The 16,046-nt window shown below is 41.3% G+C and overlaps 1 protein-coding gene and 1 non-coding gene across 6 annotated transcripts in view; one reads left to right on the forward strand and one right to left on the reverse strand.

Moving 5' to 3' along the window:
• JAKMIP2 (janus kinase and microtubule interacting protein 2) overlaps positions 1-16,046 on the reverse strand; it is a 187,762-nt gene that overhangs the window by 57,124 nt on the left and 114,592 nt on the right. For 4 of the 5 annotated variants that reach the window (XM_043913189.1, XM_043913188.1, XM_043913185.1 and 1 more), the window contains exon 2: positions 7,822-8,097. In XM_043913189.1, the coding sequence (XP_043769124.1) occupies positions 7,822-7,950 (129 nt within the window). In that variant the 5' untranslated portion in view covers positions 7,951-8,097. Of the gene's footprint in view, positions 1-7,821; positions 8,098-9,643; positions 9,657-16,046 lie in introns of those variants that run through there. The other variant, XM_043913186.1, reaches the window with a different exon arrangement.
• On the forward strand, positions 4,260-4,331 carry TRNAA-AGC. Its single transcript has one exon. It is a non-coding gene; the product is annotated as a tRNA-Ala (tRNA).

Genomic DNA, 16,046 nt, shown 5'->3' on the forward strand with positions numbered 1-16,046 from the left:
TGAAGTTCTCTGCAGATGTATTAGATTATACCAGTTTGCGATTCTGTAATTTCTCTCAAGTTATAAACACTAATCTTTTATGTGTAGACTCGAAAAGAGATGAATGAAAAAGAAAAAAAAAGTGAAAATACAGGTGTATGGAAAATATACTCCAGCATGAAGACAAAACAAATAGGAACACACACTGGCGTTTTTGTCCATCACTTAAAGGAATCCACAGAATTCAAAAAAAGAAAAAGAAAAGATATTGAATTACTTTTAACACTTTTTAATGTCTACTTATTTGGTTGTCATGGAAACTTTCATTTTTGGCAGTATTTCTAGGTACGGTTTTTTTTTTTTAAACTTGAAAAGAGTTTCACTGTGAAGGAGATACAAAGAGTGTGAGTGACATCTGGGAGGAAAAAAGAGTCAATAAAAATTTTGTAGTAAAAACATTTTCTGAAAATTATTTAAAGCTTAAATTGTACCACTAAGAAATAGATTTTATTATCTTAATGTAAAAAAAAATCTTAATGTAAATCATGAAAATGAGCATACAAAAAGATGAAGAACTACTCCTGAGTAATATGAAAAAATGTGAAGATAATACTTTGAACGGTAAAAGTTAATTAGTTGATTGAAGAGAGAATCAATTTTTACTTGTGGAAATGTTATATGGACAAAAATTTCAGCTCCACCACAAAAAATAGTAGGCATTTATCGGGGGCTTAACTTACTACGTATGAATTAGGCACTTTTTTAAAGGCTTTACACGTATCAAAACACTTAACTTCCTAGGTGGTTCTACGATGTAAGTAGTATTTATTACATCTGAATTTCTGATGAGAAAAGTGGGGAACAGGCTCTACAGAAGCACAACATAAAGAAGGCTGATCGGGGTCCAGGTGGGCCAGCACCCAGGTCAGGGCAGATCCCAGATCTAGTTTGCTCTGAAAGCTTTGGCAAGCTGGGGCCCCAGACTCAGCCTCAGTTTACTCATGTGTAAACTAGGATTGGTGATATCTTTCTCATATGATTGTTGCAAGGACTGACTTCCATAATCCAGCAAAGTCCTTTGGATAGGCTGGAAGACATGGGTGATTATTAACTATTAATACATGGTAGATATTAAATATTAATTTGATGAGCATTATTGCACATTAATATTTTATCATGCAATGTATACTAATACCATGAACAACATAAACCTAAATACCCATATTATGGTGGTAAGATGAGTGCTACTATTATTATATTATAAGACCTTAGCAACTATTTTCCTAATAGAGATGTTCAAAGATAAAATTGGGTTTCCTCAAGATGTCCTGAGTTTCTTGGTGGTATCTCATCTTAACTTGGAAGACACCTGTCTAATGTATACAAAGAAGTTATAGGGGGTAGGGTGGGACAGGGCCCGAGGGTGAGCACTGAATAGAGATTTGAATAAAAGACTTCCTATATCCCTTTTACTCCAGAGGTTTTATAAAAAAAAAAAAATCATTAGGAAAATTTAATGCTGCTTCCACTATGATAGAAGGAAGAAAATTCATGACTAGCTTCCCAGGCTTCCCATTATATTTTCTTCTTTTGTCCTAATTCTAGTTTTGCCATTGAAAAATGCCACTGTAAATTCTGCTAAGATAAAGAGGGTGATGTTTGAGCTTTAATGTGATCTTAGAAATCTAGGATTAAACATTGGACTGCCTATCAAAGGTAAGGAGGGTTGAGAGGTTATCAAGACAAGACAAGCCAGCAAAATGTTCAGCTTGGATTATCTGCATCAGATGTAGCCAGAGATCTAAACGCACAGTGGGCTGGCAGTGGTTTTCATGGGCACTAAGTAATTCTCCGACAGGAGATGTGAAGAGGGAAAGGCTGCCGCCATAGGAATGGGGCTCATAAGGGCTTCCCTGGTAGCTCAGCTGGTAAAGAATCCGCCTGCAATGCAGGAGTTCCCAGTTCAATTCCTGGGTTGGGAAGATCCCCTGGAGAAGGGATAGGCTACCCACTCCAGTATCCTTTGGCTTCCATGGTGGCTCAGTTGGTAGGATCCACATGCAATGCGGGAGACCTGGGTTCGATCCCTGGGTTGGAAAGATCCCCTGTAGGAGTGCATGGCAACCCATTCCAATATTCTTGCCTGGAGAATCCTGAAGGACAGAGGAGCCTGGCGGGCTACAATCCATGGGGTTCCAAAGAGTTGGACACAAACAAGCAACTAAGCACAACACAGCATAAGGGAGATTTTATACAACCTGGGGAAGTAGTAAAAGCTTCTCTCTTTTCATTTGTTGCTTTTAGCTACTTAGGTTTCCTGAAAACAAAACTAAATTTGCACAAAGCAAGAAGTACTGGATGCCCAGTGTGGGCCCTGAACCTGCAAACTCTAGAGCACTAGCCTGAGGAGAGAGAAGGTTGGCTGGCTTTCTGAGAGCACCCTGGAGGCAACAGAGTGCAGTGGCGTAAGAAAGCGCCACCTTGATCACAGCCTTAGAGAAGATGGGAATTCCCATTTTGGCTCCTCCTCTAGCTGTGTCACTGGGAGCACATGAATTACATAGAACTTGTGTTCTTTCTCAGCGAAATCAGAATAGTAATCAGATGCTGTCTTTGTCCCAGGCTCTCAGTGAGGACTGCTTTGCAGTCTAAAGGGCTGTTCTAAGGGTGGAAACTCCTTTCTGGAGCTGACTCTGCCCAAAGCAAGCATCCCAGGCCTGCCACCCTGCAAACTTGACCCTTAGAGGCCTGTCCTCTGCTGCTGCTTCATCCCCTCTGTGACTGTGGGCTTCACTGTAGCTGCAGGCTGCCTCTGAGGGAGAGGATGAAAGCCTGGGGAACTGGGTGGGTGGATTTCACATCGCACAGCAATCCCTGGTATGCTTACACACCCTGAGCAGCAGATCAGTGTCCACGGAGGAGACACACAGGAAAACAGCATGGCTTAATGGCTCAGTGCTGGTCCAAGAAGGACAGATCTGGTGGAAATATTTCCTCCACCCGAGTCTGGGGTGGCCCTCCTCAATCAATACTATAATATACTTATGCCATGGGGTTTTGGGAAATGTTTTAAAAAGAATCATGATAATTCACTCAACAAGTAGGAAATGTCTCCTACATGTCAGGCAGCACTGTGAACACTGGGGATCCCTTACTTAGGGGGTCCCTGAAGCAGACAAGGAAGCATACATTTCAATAGAGCAGGGACAGCAGGCAAGAAACCAGCAAACAAACAAATGACATAACTTCAGACAGTACAGAGTCCTGTGATTAAAGCACTACAGGGCGATGTGCTAGATAGAGTACATGGAATGAAGGGACAGTGGCATGTAACTTGGTGATCAGGGAAGGGTCCTGAAGAGCTAGAGCAGATTCCTTTCCCGACTATTTTGAAAGGACCTTAGCTCTTTTATGTTATCCATAATCTGCTCATTTCATAGATGCACAAATGCAGGCCCAGAAAGGTCATCCAGCAGAGAGACCTCACCTGTGTTCTTTCCTCTCCACCATAGGCCCCCATAGTTACATCCTTTTGGCCCCTATGATTGGAGTCCAGTCAAAATGACCTACCTATCTCCATGTTTTTTCCTATCAGTGCTTTACAAATCTTTCAGATAATTTCTACTCACCAGAAGTTGGCTGTGTCTAATATTTTAGTTTCATTTCCCTGCAGTGGAAATGCAGGCATCTATGGAAGAAGGATAGGGGCATATCCCCAACCCCTCCCCACCCCCACACACACTTCATTTCTTCATTTGAAATTTGCATAATAGTATAAAGAAAAGTTCTGACATTGTCTCTTCCTCTGTCTATGGTTTTCAGTATTTTCCAGACATTCACATGTTTTAAGTATTGCACTGGCCCTGCAAAACATGTAAACAACCTAAATGCCCACTGATAAATAAATAGATGAAGAAAATGTCATATATCACCTCCTATACACACACAATGAAATATTCAGCCATAGAAAGGAAGGAAATTCTGTCATTTGCAACACTATGCCAAGTGAAATAAGCCAGATAAAGACAAACACTGTATGATCACACTTACATGTGGAATTAAAAAAAAAAAAAATAGAGCTTATATATAGGGAATGGATTGGTGGTTACCAGAGGCAGAATGTAGGAGATGGCTAAGGTGGTTAAAAGGTACAAACTTCCAGTTACATGGTTAGTTCTGAGGATGTAATGTACAGCATGGTGATTATAGTTAACAGTCCTCTTAACAGTATCTGAAGATTGCAAAAAGAGTATATCTTAACAGTTCTCATCACAGCAGCTGGGGGTATAGCTCAGTGGTAGAGCGCATGCTTAGCATGCATGAGGCCCTGGGTTCAATCCCCAGTATCTCCATCTTCAGGGCTTCCCTTATGGCTCAGCTGGTAAAGAATCTGCTCACAAAGCGGGAGACCTGGGTTCAATCCCTGGGTTGGGAAGATCCCCTGGTGAAGGGAAAGGCTACCCACTCCAGTATTCTGGCCTGGAGAATTCCATGGACTGTATAGTCCATGGGGTCGCAAAGAGTCGGACACAACTGAGAGACTGTCACTTTCACTTCACTTTCACTTTCATCACAAGAACAAAAACTTTGTAACTCTGTGAGGTGATGGCTCTTGACTAAACTTATTGTGATAATCATTTCACAATTTATACATATATCAAATCATTATGTTGCACACATAAAATGAACACAATGTTATACATCAATTATATCTCAGTAAAACTAGGGGAAAACACATTCGAAAAAAGAGTGCAGATGTGGGAGGAGAGGGAAGGGGAGTTGAAGACCTAGCTCTGTCACCAACAAGCACGTGACTCTGAGTGAACTGCTTTATCTCACTGAGCCTCAGTTTCCACATTTGTAAAATGTGGATAATGACAGTGCCCGCCTCAGAGAATGGTAGTGAGGATGAAATGTGATAACTGAATTATAACACAACATGTTTGATGATATCTGCTCAAAAAATACACACACATAACTTAGGAGGTCAACACAACTATTACCCCATGCAACAAAGGAAGACATAGGTATTTCATAACCTGCTCAGGGTCACTCAGGTGCTAAGGGAAAGAGCTGGGGTTATGTGAAGAAGAAAAGCAGTTCTTACCATGTGTGACAGATAGTAAACATTCAATAAGGTCCAGCATGTGTGACCCTGCTCTATCTGCAATATTTTCTGCAAATGTCAATGGGATGATTTGTCTTTCTGGAAAAATGAGTAATATCCCATCACTCCAAAGGTTTCCACTCTTTAACTGGTCCATTCCCCTGAGGTTAAATTGTCATTTTATCATCCTAGCCTTGGAGTCAAACTGAGAGTGTGAATTCACATGTCGGCATTGTTCATGTTCTCTCTCTTAAAGCCTGGGCCTTTGGTAACACAACCGTATTTATTTTAATAAAACTGCTTTATGACTTGCTTGCCCTCTAAATTCCCTTTGCTCTTTGGGGAATGCTGCTGACAGGCGGTGAGGCTTTGCTGTCGTCCCTGTGCTAGGATTATAATTAACTGCCACGGAGAGGGAGTCTGGGGGAGGGGCAGAGGGTGGACGACAAGGGCAGTGCTTTCATTTCAGAGTCTGGCTTCTAGTCTCCTGTCAGAGGAGACTGAAGATCTCCTCTTGTCTGACCTGCTGGCTTAGACACCAGTGCCCAGCCCTGGTAAACAGGCAAGATAAACAGTTCTGTCCACAGTCAAGAGTTACCCCTTTTAAAAGGCTAGCACATGTGGGAAATGGCAGGGTTGGGATCTGCAGGGCCTCTGCCTCTTTAAAATCTCATGAGCTTGCTCTCTGTAAACCAGCGGCAGGTTATGGCTCCCAGTATCCAGACGGATAGCCTTCTTCCCATGAAGGTAGTTTGTCATTCTGTTGTTACTACAATTAAAGCTGCCTGCCTCCCTTGAAATGTTATGTTGCCCCAGGGAAAGTTAAAACCAATGAAATGTTCATAGCTTGTCGACCTGGAAGGAACTGTGGAGTGGAGTGTTTGTCAACATGAAGTCAAAGAACCACCTCCATGGGGACTGTCTGGACTGTGTGCTGGAATTGCAGTCCTGATCCTCATCACTCCTACTTTATCAGAATCTTTGGACTCTGGGCCCAGAGATCTCAATTTTTAATAAGTTCCCTCAGGTTATTCTAATTTCCAGTGACTCTTGAGAGACAAGGAGATGGAGAAACAGATTCAGTCATCTGAATTACAGATCAATACATTGAGAAATTGAAATTTGTCCCTGAGGAGAGAGAAAGGCAATATTCTGATTTTCTGACTCTTACACAAACATTTTGACTTTGTTTTTGTTTGTTTTGTTTTATGACACCACATTCTTTTTAACTTTATGGAAACTGAAAAATACCCTTCACAAACTTTACACTGGGGCATGCTCATCCAAGGTCAAGGCTTAGCTGAGACAGGGGGCCAGGAGCTTTGGCCAATTCAAGCTTTATTATTGTTCAAACCAGGAGAAATACATCTGGGAGAAAAGAACTAATTAAAATGTAACGGTAAAGTCAAAGAAGAAGAGGCAGTAAAAAAGAGTAAGGATATAAGTTGTTTGTGACTTGATCAAGAACATTTCCTTACTACACAAAGAGTTATCTCTTTAAGGCAATTTTACACTGACATGATTGTCTCTAGATTGTCTCTAGTCTCTAGCAAAAATGTCTTACGCCAGTCACGTATTTCAAAATGATTTCCTGTCCACGACTCTGTTTGATATCCATACTGCACTAATAAGAGAAGCATTAGCATATTCATTTAATGGATGAGACTCAGAAGCAAAGACACTTTCTTAAGTCTAATTAGCAACTGACTCAAGCATACCAGATATAAGAAGGGATATTACTATGAATTTTCTTTTCAGAAGTTACTATGTGCCAAGCAGCTCTCTGAGCATCTGACATGAATTTTCTCATATACCCCTCATCACTCCTTTATGTAAGTGTCTAATTTAAACCTCCCCCCAGCTCTACAGGATAATAGTAAAGTATAAGGATAGAAATCACCTTTCAGTCATTCATCTACTCATTCAACAAATACATGTTGAGCTTTTCAGTCCTGGACATTTATTTAAGCTCCACTGATAGGTAAGTGAGACTGCTGTCACAGTGATTACACTTGACTGGGGAGAGAGAAGCATTAAACAAGTAGTCAATACATAAATACAAAAACTGCGCGCTGAGATGAACCAGGAAAAGGCAAGCCTTAGGGAGTGTGTGGACCCAGGAAGTGCTCTGTTTTGGAGATTGTAGTCAGATGCTTGACTAGAGCTGACACTTGCAGGAGGCGTGGAAGGAGCATGCTGCTGGCTGGGGAAGAACAAGGGCAAAGGCCCAAATGTGATGGGCGTGTGTCCCCTGGTCCAGCGAAGAGGCTGGAGCAGAGTGATCTGGGGACAGCAGTGGTAGGAGACGAGTCAGATGATGGAGAGCTGGAGAGGGAGGTCCTGATGTGATGGGCAAATTTCTATGACTGAGAGAGACGGGCAGCCTTGGAGGGTTCTGAGCAGTGGAATGACACAATGGACATGCTTTACAAAGATTTCTCTAAATGCCTCATGGGGAATAACTGCAGAAGGCAAGGGTGGGACCTGATCCAGGCCACACGCTTATTCATTTATCCAGAGGTGGTGGCGATGGGGAGTATGGTCTGAATTTTTACATCTGGCTTCCTGGGCAGGCAGAGCTCATGAGGAGGGTTTTCTCATTTTGGGTGCTCACATCCCTTCTGCCACACACAGGGAATCTCCCCATGTCCAGGGGTTGGTGCCCCCTCTGGCAACCGGCAGACAAGAGCCCACTGAGGCAGGGTGGCAGGCGGGCCGCAGGAAGCCACACTCACCTTGGACTTCTCCTGATGCAGCTCTATCTGGATGTCTGTGAGCTTGGTCCTGAGGTCTTCGTTGGCAGCTTGAAGGGCGACAATGAGCGCCTCGGGCTTCTCGCCCTTATTTCGCCCTTTCTTGGACATTATTCCTTTCTGAATGGAGTCTGTTGGTGTTGAATTCCTCTCAAGCAGGGGCTGCCATGTTCCTGCGGCTTCTCCTGGGTGCCACGGCTCAGCAGCTACTGCGTGTTGCCCCTCGGGAAGGTCTCCTCAGCCACTGCCCTGGAAGCCCTGGGGGAGGCAGAGACAGTGGTTACTGCCACGACCCCGTCAGGCACTCAACCTGAGCTGCTGCGAGAGCCCCCTCCTAAGGGCTCCCAACCACTTGGTACATGAATTTAGGGCTGTCTTCCCAATGGGCTAGTCTGATCACGTCAGTGTCCCACTTAAAATCTTTCAAAGACCTATGAGTCCGTATACGAGTGTATCTTTCACATCTCAGAGTGCTCTTTACACCTGAATCTGCCCATTCTCCTAGGCTTACTTCCTCCACATCACTCACGTATATTCTGGGCGTAAAGATTCTTTCTCTCTTCCCATTAGGACTTTTCATTTCCCCCCATCCTTTGCCCTGCCTCCTCACACGGTCCTCAGCCTCACACGCTGCCACACAGACAGTTTAGTCTGACCAACCTTCATGACTCCGTCAGGTCTTAGCTGGCAAGTCAGTTCCTCCTGGAAGCCCCCCAGCTGACCCCACCCCGGGTGAATACAGGTCCCTGTTTTTTAAGTGTGGTCACCTCCGTGAGCCTGTAAGCCTTGTGATGGTGATGATGATGAAGATATATAGGTAGGGATAAAGGTTTGCTGTTTTTGCCTTGGAAAACTAACATTTTCAATTTCAACATATTGTACTGAGCATAACATATAGAAGCCTATAGGGATTTCCCTGATGGTCCAGTGGCCAAGACCCCTTGTTCCCAATACAGGGGTCCCGGGTTTGATCCTTGGTCAAGGAACTAGATCCCACATACCACATGAAGAGTTAGCATCCCACAACAAAGGTTGACAATTCTGCATGTTGCAATTAAGTCCTGGCAACCAACAAATTGAAAATCAAATTAAAAAAAAAGAAGTTTATAGTTTATAGTCTAATTAGTCAATAGTCTATACTGACTAAATAAATGAGTGACTCAATTAACCAACTATAGTAAATCTCCATGTCTCACAGTTTATCTATTGTATAATTCTAGGTCTTTTTATATATTGGATTTTCTTAAAGTCAAGTCTGTCTATGAGGAAACCATAAATCATCACATAGGTGACTTCCTTTCACAAATACTAAATTAAATAGCTGGAATCTTTTTTTTTTCCCCTAGTAGGTAACAAGGAAGCTATTGAAGCTCTTGGATGGTAGGTGCCCTAACAGAGCAGTGCTTTGGTGTGGTTGTTCTGGTGGCATAGCAGGGAGAGAATGAGGAAGGGAGACCAGATGGGCCACTAAACTTCCAAGGTGAAGGATGACGTAGACCCAACCAGAACAGCAGTGAGAAGAAAGAAATAAAAAAAAAATGATGTGTCTTGATTTACAAATCTTTAAATGTGTCATAGGAACAAGGAGGTAAGAAAAATATAAATCCTAAACTGTTAAAGTCAGTGTAAAAAGCACGGCTAGATAAAGAAGATACTAGAGAGTTTCCCATGCAACCTTTCAGAAAATTGAGCGTTTTGTATCTCTAGGTGCTTCAGTCCAGAACTAAGGGTAATTCCTACTGATGATCCATATGTTCCAGTAGCTGCTGCTCTATCGAGATCCGTGGTATTCAGCCTTGGGGACCATGCTGGGATCCTGGGCTTTCTGCCATCCACCCATGACCACTGGGGTTATGCCCTTTAGAGATTGTCTCTAGGGAAAGGGGATAGGGAAAAGTTAGGAAGTTAGATCAGTCTGTTGCCAGCAGTCATGGAACTGTCCACCATATTGTACCCTAGGCTAGATGTTGGAGTGGTCCTTCATACTTATTTTGCAAATGTTGCAAAATAATTAAAGTGTATGGCTGAGAGACTTCTAAGTGGTTACAATTCATTGCTTCTAGAATTGAAATGAATTCAACAAGCATTTATTGAAAATTTGTATGACAAATACCACTAGGCACAAAGATAAGTAAGATAGTATTTAACTCCAAGCAGATTTTGGGTGAGAAAACTCACATATATACAGTTAACAGTATCTCCTCTAGTTTGTTCTCTAGATGTTGCTGGTCCCCAAGGCTTTGTCCAGGTTTTCTCTACTGGCCCCATCTATAGGTTTTATGACCCCCTGTGTTATATTCATAGCCCTGACCATCCCCCAAACCCCAGACTTATATATTCAACTCCTTCTACCAAATCCACCCCGATATCCTATTGGTATTTCAAACCTAACCCAACAAATACAGATGCCCTTTTTGAACTAGTCCCTCAAAAACCTTATCCTCCCCAAGTTTTCTCATATCAATAAATGGCATGATCACATGTCCAGTTGTTTCAGATCTTAGCTTAGAAGTCATCCTTTCTTTTTTTTTATCCCCTATTTACCTTATCCAGTCTGCTAGGAAGTCTGGTTTCTTTTACCTATAAAATATGACTCACTTTATAGTCAACTTCTATCAGACCTTTATAGTGTTGTCACAGCACAGAGGAAAAAGCCATTTGGGAAAAGCTTCCTAGCCATATTGTTGTCTTGAATGAAGAATAGGCTTTTCATTTTCTCTTTTTTCCCCCATGCAAACAAACCTTTATTAGCATCTACAATTTACCTGCTATAGTAAACAGTGCTGAGGGCTCAGAGATTTATCATATAGCCCTGGAGGAGCTCACAGCTGATTGGCTTCATCAGTTAGAGTTGCAGCAGAAAAACGTAATCCTGCTCAACTGAGAATTTAATAATGGGACTATCTACCAAAGGGTGAGCAAAACTAAGGAAGCCTAAAAGGGCTGCAGAGGTATATATCAACTTTAAAAGGAATGAGCCATCTCAAAATGGCTCTATGTAGGTTAAAAGGGTAAGTGAAAGACAGGTATGTCCCACAAACATGTCTTGTCTTGAAGCTTAAAGTGACTGAGATTTATCGGTTAGTTTGTTTAGCATCATCAGTTGGAGGGGTCTCTCCCTTGTACCTGAATGAAACCATACTCTGTTAACCTTTCCAACATAACCTCAAGAATTCTGACCTCAGTGATCCTTAATTTCCTCTCATCATTGTGCTACCTGCAGACATCACTGTGATGAATCTTCCAATACTTTCCACCGTGGTTGACTTCATGGTAGGTGTTGGAGTGCATGTATATTGTGTGGGCCTGGGACTCTCTTCTCTTTCGAGCTAGCCCTCTTCAACTGCGCCTCAGCCCAGTAGATGTCCCAACTTTTGGAAGCCAGACGATCACCACTCCAGATTCCCTGAGCCAAGAATGGGCTGTTCCAATTGGAGATACTCAAATGGGGGCTACCAGGTGGCTCAGTTGTAAAGAATCCACCTGACAATGCAGGAAACTCAGGAGATGTGGGTTCAATTCCTGGGTCAGGAAGATACCCTGGAGGAGAAAATGACAACCCACTCCAGTATTCTTGCCTAGAAAGCTCCATGGATAGAGGAGCCTGGCAGGCTACAGCCCACAGGGTCGCAAAGAATTGGACATGACTAAGCGACTAAACAACAACAATAACAACATACTCAAACGACAGAGGCAGAAGCTTGAGAGAAACTTTGGAGTCACACAATTGATGTATGTAGAGAAGGTTGTAAAACTAGGAGAAAAAACTCCAGGGTTAGATTGTACAGGCTCTTGCATAATCGATGATTAAATTTAATTTAAAACGATTTCATTATGTAGAAATGGAGAAACATGGCAGTATGTGAATGTAAGTGCAATAATAATAATAACTTACACTGACCAATTGCTATAAGCCCATCATTGAATTCAGCACTTAAAGTACTGCTCAATTCTAATGCACACTAAAGATGGAGGTGGGGGGAATAAAACTATTTACAGAAAGATTAAGTAACTTGCCTAGGATGACTGAGTGGATAGCCAGTGGGGCTGAGATTCAAATCCAGGCAGTTTGAAACTGAGACCCAAGGTGTATACCCTGGACTACCCTGCCTCATGTTTGCATTTTAGAAAGGTAACTCTGGCAGTGTGATGGAGAATGAGTTACTAAGGAAGGAGAGAGACTGGAAGCAGGAAATCAGTGAGTTTGCTTCAATGGTCCAGGCGACAGATAATGCAGTTCTAAACGGGGCCACGGCCAAGGGGATGAAAAAGGAAGTGGCAACTCTGACACTGGAGACTTTGATGGAATCACATCCTACCTTTAGACATTACATTCTTCTCTCCTGTTGTAAATAACGAGAACCAGGTCTCTGTCATTGCTTGCAGCAAAAATGTGAGAAGCAACAGCCATATTTTACATTTTAATTTTCAATCCTTTCCCCAAAATATAAAATATGTGCCTGACTTAATACATTTTTAGTCTGGAAATTATTGTGAACTTAAGTCCCATAAGAGCTGGATAAAAGAATAGGATTAATAAATTAGACATGTTCAGGAGAGAAAAAAACGTCATAGGAAGTTGAGGATGGGATCAACTTATAGACATCTACCTTAATGTAAATTGCTGTTCATATAAGTATGGCCCTATATAACCCTCTACTGGAGGGCAATTTTCCAAAGTCTTTTCCAGTTGTGATGAGTGCCTGGAAGTCTTGTGATTCTCATACGTAATTTCACTAAAATGTTTCTGTTGCTTTGTGCTCCCCCTTCCCCTTTTTGGACAGTTTTATTGAGATATAATTCACATATCATAAAACTCATCTGTTTTTTAGCATATTCACAAGACTGCAAAACCAGTACCATAGTTGATTTTAGTACTTTTCATCATGCCAAAGAGAAAGCCCATACTTGTTAGTAGTCATTTCCCATTCCCACCAAACTCTCCCAGCCCAGGCAGTCATTAACCTACTTTTTGTCTCTATAGATTTGTCTATTCTGGATATTTGTGTAAGCAGAATCATAAAATATGTGGTTTTTTTTTTTTTAGTAACTGGTTTCTTCTACTTTAAAAGATTCATCCATAATATAGCCTGTATCAATATTTTATTTCTTCTTATTGCTGAATAACATTCCATTGCATAACTAAAACTAGATTTTATTTATTCCTCTGTCAGTTGATGGGCACTTGTGCTGCCTTTGCTTAAGCAGTTTGAGGTCAACCTTCCAGAGAGGCTGCCACATGCAGAGAGACACGGCCTCTCAAAGGAGTGTGCTCCAGAGCACAACGGAGAGATTGAAGACATCCCTGCAGACGCGTGGAATGTTTCTGGACCACTCTCAGAGCCTCTGCCATTGATAACATCTGATGCAACAGAAGATCTGGAGGAGGGACAGAAGTATTGTTCAATGATGGGCCGATCTGATCATGAAGGAGGGGGAGATGGCTTCTCCACTTCAAACCATTTGAAGGCATTTTAAATGAGCCCTAGGTTTCCAGCTTTTAGCTGCTGATGGCAATGCTGGCCCCAGGGATCATTGTGAGATATCAAAGGTGAGAATTTGAGCTTATACTCTGGTCCTACCCTGTCATTAATCAGGTACCTCCCATAGCCACCAAGGCTAAGTTTCCTTGTAACCAAGTTTCAGATAAAGATATTGGAAAATTTAGAGACAGGCTCCTATGAGCAGTTGCATTTTAAAATAAGGATCACTGCTTGAGAGCAAACCTTAATGAAGGAATATATTGTCAATGGAAGAGTTATGGCCATCATTCATTCATTCATTCACTCACTCCATAGACATTTATTGAGGAGGAAATACAGTGTAGTGTTTGAGAGTAAAGCTTCCCAAATTTTTGGTCTGGTTTTATTAAAATCTATTGGAGAACTTTAGTGATTGGAACTCCACTCTGGAGATTCTGATATAGTAGTTGCTGGGTGATTCTGACGCACAGGAATCTTTGAGAACTCCTGGTTAAGAGTTATGGACTATGGAGTCAGACAGACTTAATTTTAAATTTCACCTGTGTAGTAGATGTGGATCTTGGATAAATCATTAGTTCTCTGGTTCTCAATATCCCTCATCTCCAAAATGGGGGCGAGAGGTGCAGGAATATGTAGAACTATGGCATTGGATTGTTTGACAATTACATGAAAGAATGTAAAAGATGCTCTCACACAGCTCATGATGCATGAGAGGTAACATTTATTGGGTGTTTTCAATTTCAACTATTGGTTAAGGTGGTGGAAACAAAATAGCCAATAGGTGCTTTTCTCAAGATGCTTAATTTGAATAAAAATGACAGGGGATATTAAAAATAATGATAATTTAAGTGCCACACTTATGGAAGGCCTCATATATTAAAAAGCCATTCTTATTCTTGGTCCTCTACAGACTTATTTAGGCATTGGTACAAAACCCCTGAGAAAGAAACCACAGAGAGGGGGAGAGTGACAATAACATGAGTAGATGAAACTTTTTCTTTCCTCCCCATGGTTTTTCCTCAGGTACCACTTCTGGAGAGTAAAAGTGGGATGCAGCATTTGAAATAATCTTGGGATCATCTGCTCACAGCTTTAGCCTTTTTATGTCTTTTAGAGTTTAGGGAACCTCAATATCTATTTTTTATAACAAGATGTCCAGATTTTAAAATGCCCATTCAGCTGATTAGGACAGATGTAGTACATATACGCAATGGAATACTACTCAGCCATAAAAATAATGAAATAATGCCATTTACAGCAACATGGATGGACCTAGAGATTATCACAAGTAGAGTAAGTCAGAAAGAGAAAGGCAAATACCAATATGATATCACTTGTATGTCAAATCTAAAATATGACAAAAACAGACTCACAGACATAGGGAACAGATTTGTGATTGCCGAGGGGAGGGGTAGGGAGAGATGGATTGAGAGTTTGGAATTAGCATAAGCAAGCTATTATATATAAAATGGATAAATGACAAGGACCCACTTTGTAGCACAGGGAAATATATTCAATATCCTGTGATAAACCATAATGGAAAATAATGTATAACTGAATCCCTCTGCTGTACAACAGAAATTAACAGAACATTGTAAATCAACTATATTTCAATAAAAATGGATTTTTAAAAATCTCTATTTGGAGCATCATTGTTTTTAAAAACACACATTTCAAGATTAAAATCAAGAAATTGGAAACATTTATTGATATTAAATCAGTTCATCAATACTTAAATATGTTGAATCTGTGCTATTTCTCTTTGGTTATAATCCTGGTGACACAGTCTGTCCAAGAAAATAAAAATATCCTGGAAATCCCAATATGATGTCCAACTACATTTTCTATTGTCTCTCACATCCTAAAATACCACATAATTCTTTATCAGAAATGTGGTCCAGAAAGCATGGCCACTATTTATTGAGCACTGTTCCTGGTTTTTCATAGATGCAAACAATTGCAAGGATCATTCATTCCCACCTGCCAGTGGCTTCTGGATGGTATGGGGAGGCAAACATCTGTCGAGAGGAAACAAATTCTAGAAAGCAGTGAATGATACAGTTGGTAAATGCTACGGGAGCAGCTTAGAGCAGACTTCAAAAGCATGAAGACAACAGAGAAGGTGAGCTGAGCCTGATGATGAAGGTGAGCAGACAAGAATGATGCTGATGTTGAATACTGCTGCCTAATTTACTGAGTTCTGACTCTGGGCCAGGCACTGTGCTTAGGTACACTCATCTTAGGTACAGGAATTTATCCCAGTCAACCTCTTCAGATATTTATTCTTATTACTTTTTTTTAGGTAAGAAAACTGAGGCTTAGAGAAGTTAGTTAACTTGAAAAAATTTACACACCTAATGAAATGGCAAAGCTGCAACTCAAACACACATCTGTCAATCTCCAAAGCCTCTTAGCTATTATAATACGTACTTGGAGAAAGGGCTGGATTCTTCTGCTCTGGTTGTGAGTAGGCTCAAGAGATGGCAAAGGCATGAAAATATCAGTGGGCACTAACAAAATAGAATTGTGGGATGTAGTGGTTAGGAGCTTGGGATCTGAAATCACACAAACTGGTTTTGAGTCACACTTCCTAAATGTCTATACTTGAGAAATTAAACTCTCTGAACTTCTGTTACTGTAAAATGAGGAAACAAATATATCTACCTCACTGAGCTCTTGCAAGGAGTAAATGAACTAAAGTGTGTAAAATGATTAAAAATTATT

The sequence above is a fragment of the Cervus elaphus genome, chromosome 9, assembly GCF_910594005.1.
Source record: "Cervus elaphus chromosome 9, mCerEla1.1, whole genome shotgun sequence".
Classification (NCBI taxonomy): Eukaryota; Metazoa; Chordata; class Mammalia; order Artiodactyla; family Cervidae; genus Cervus; species Cervus elaphus.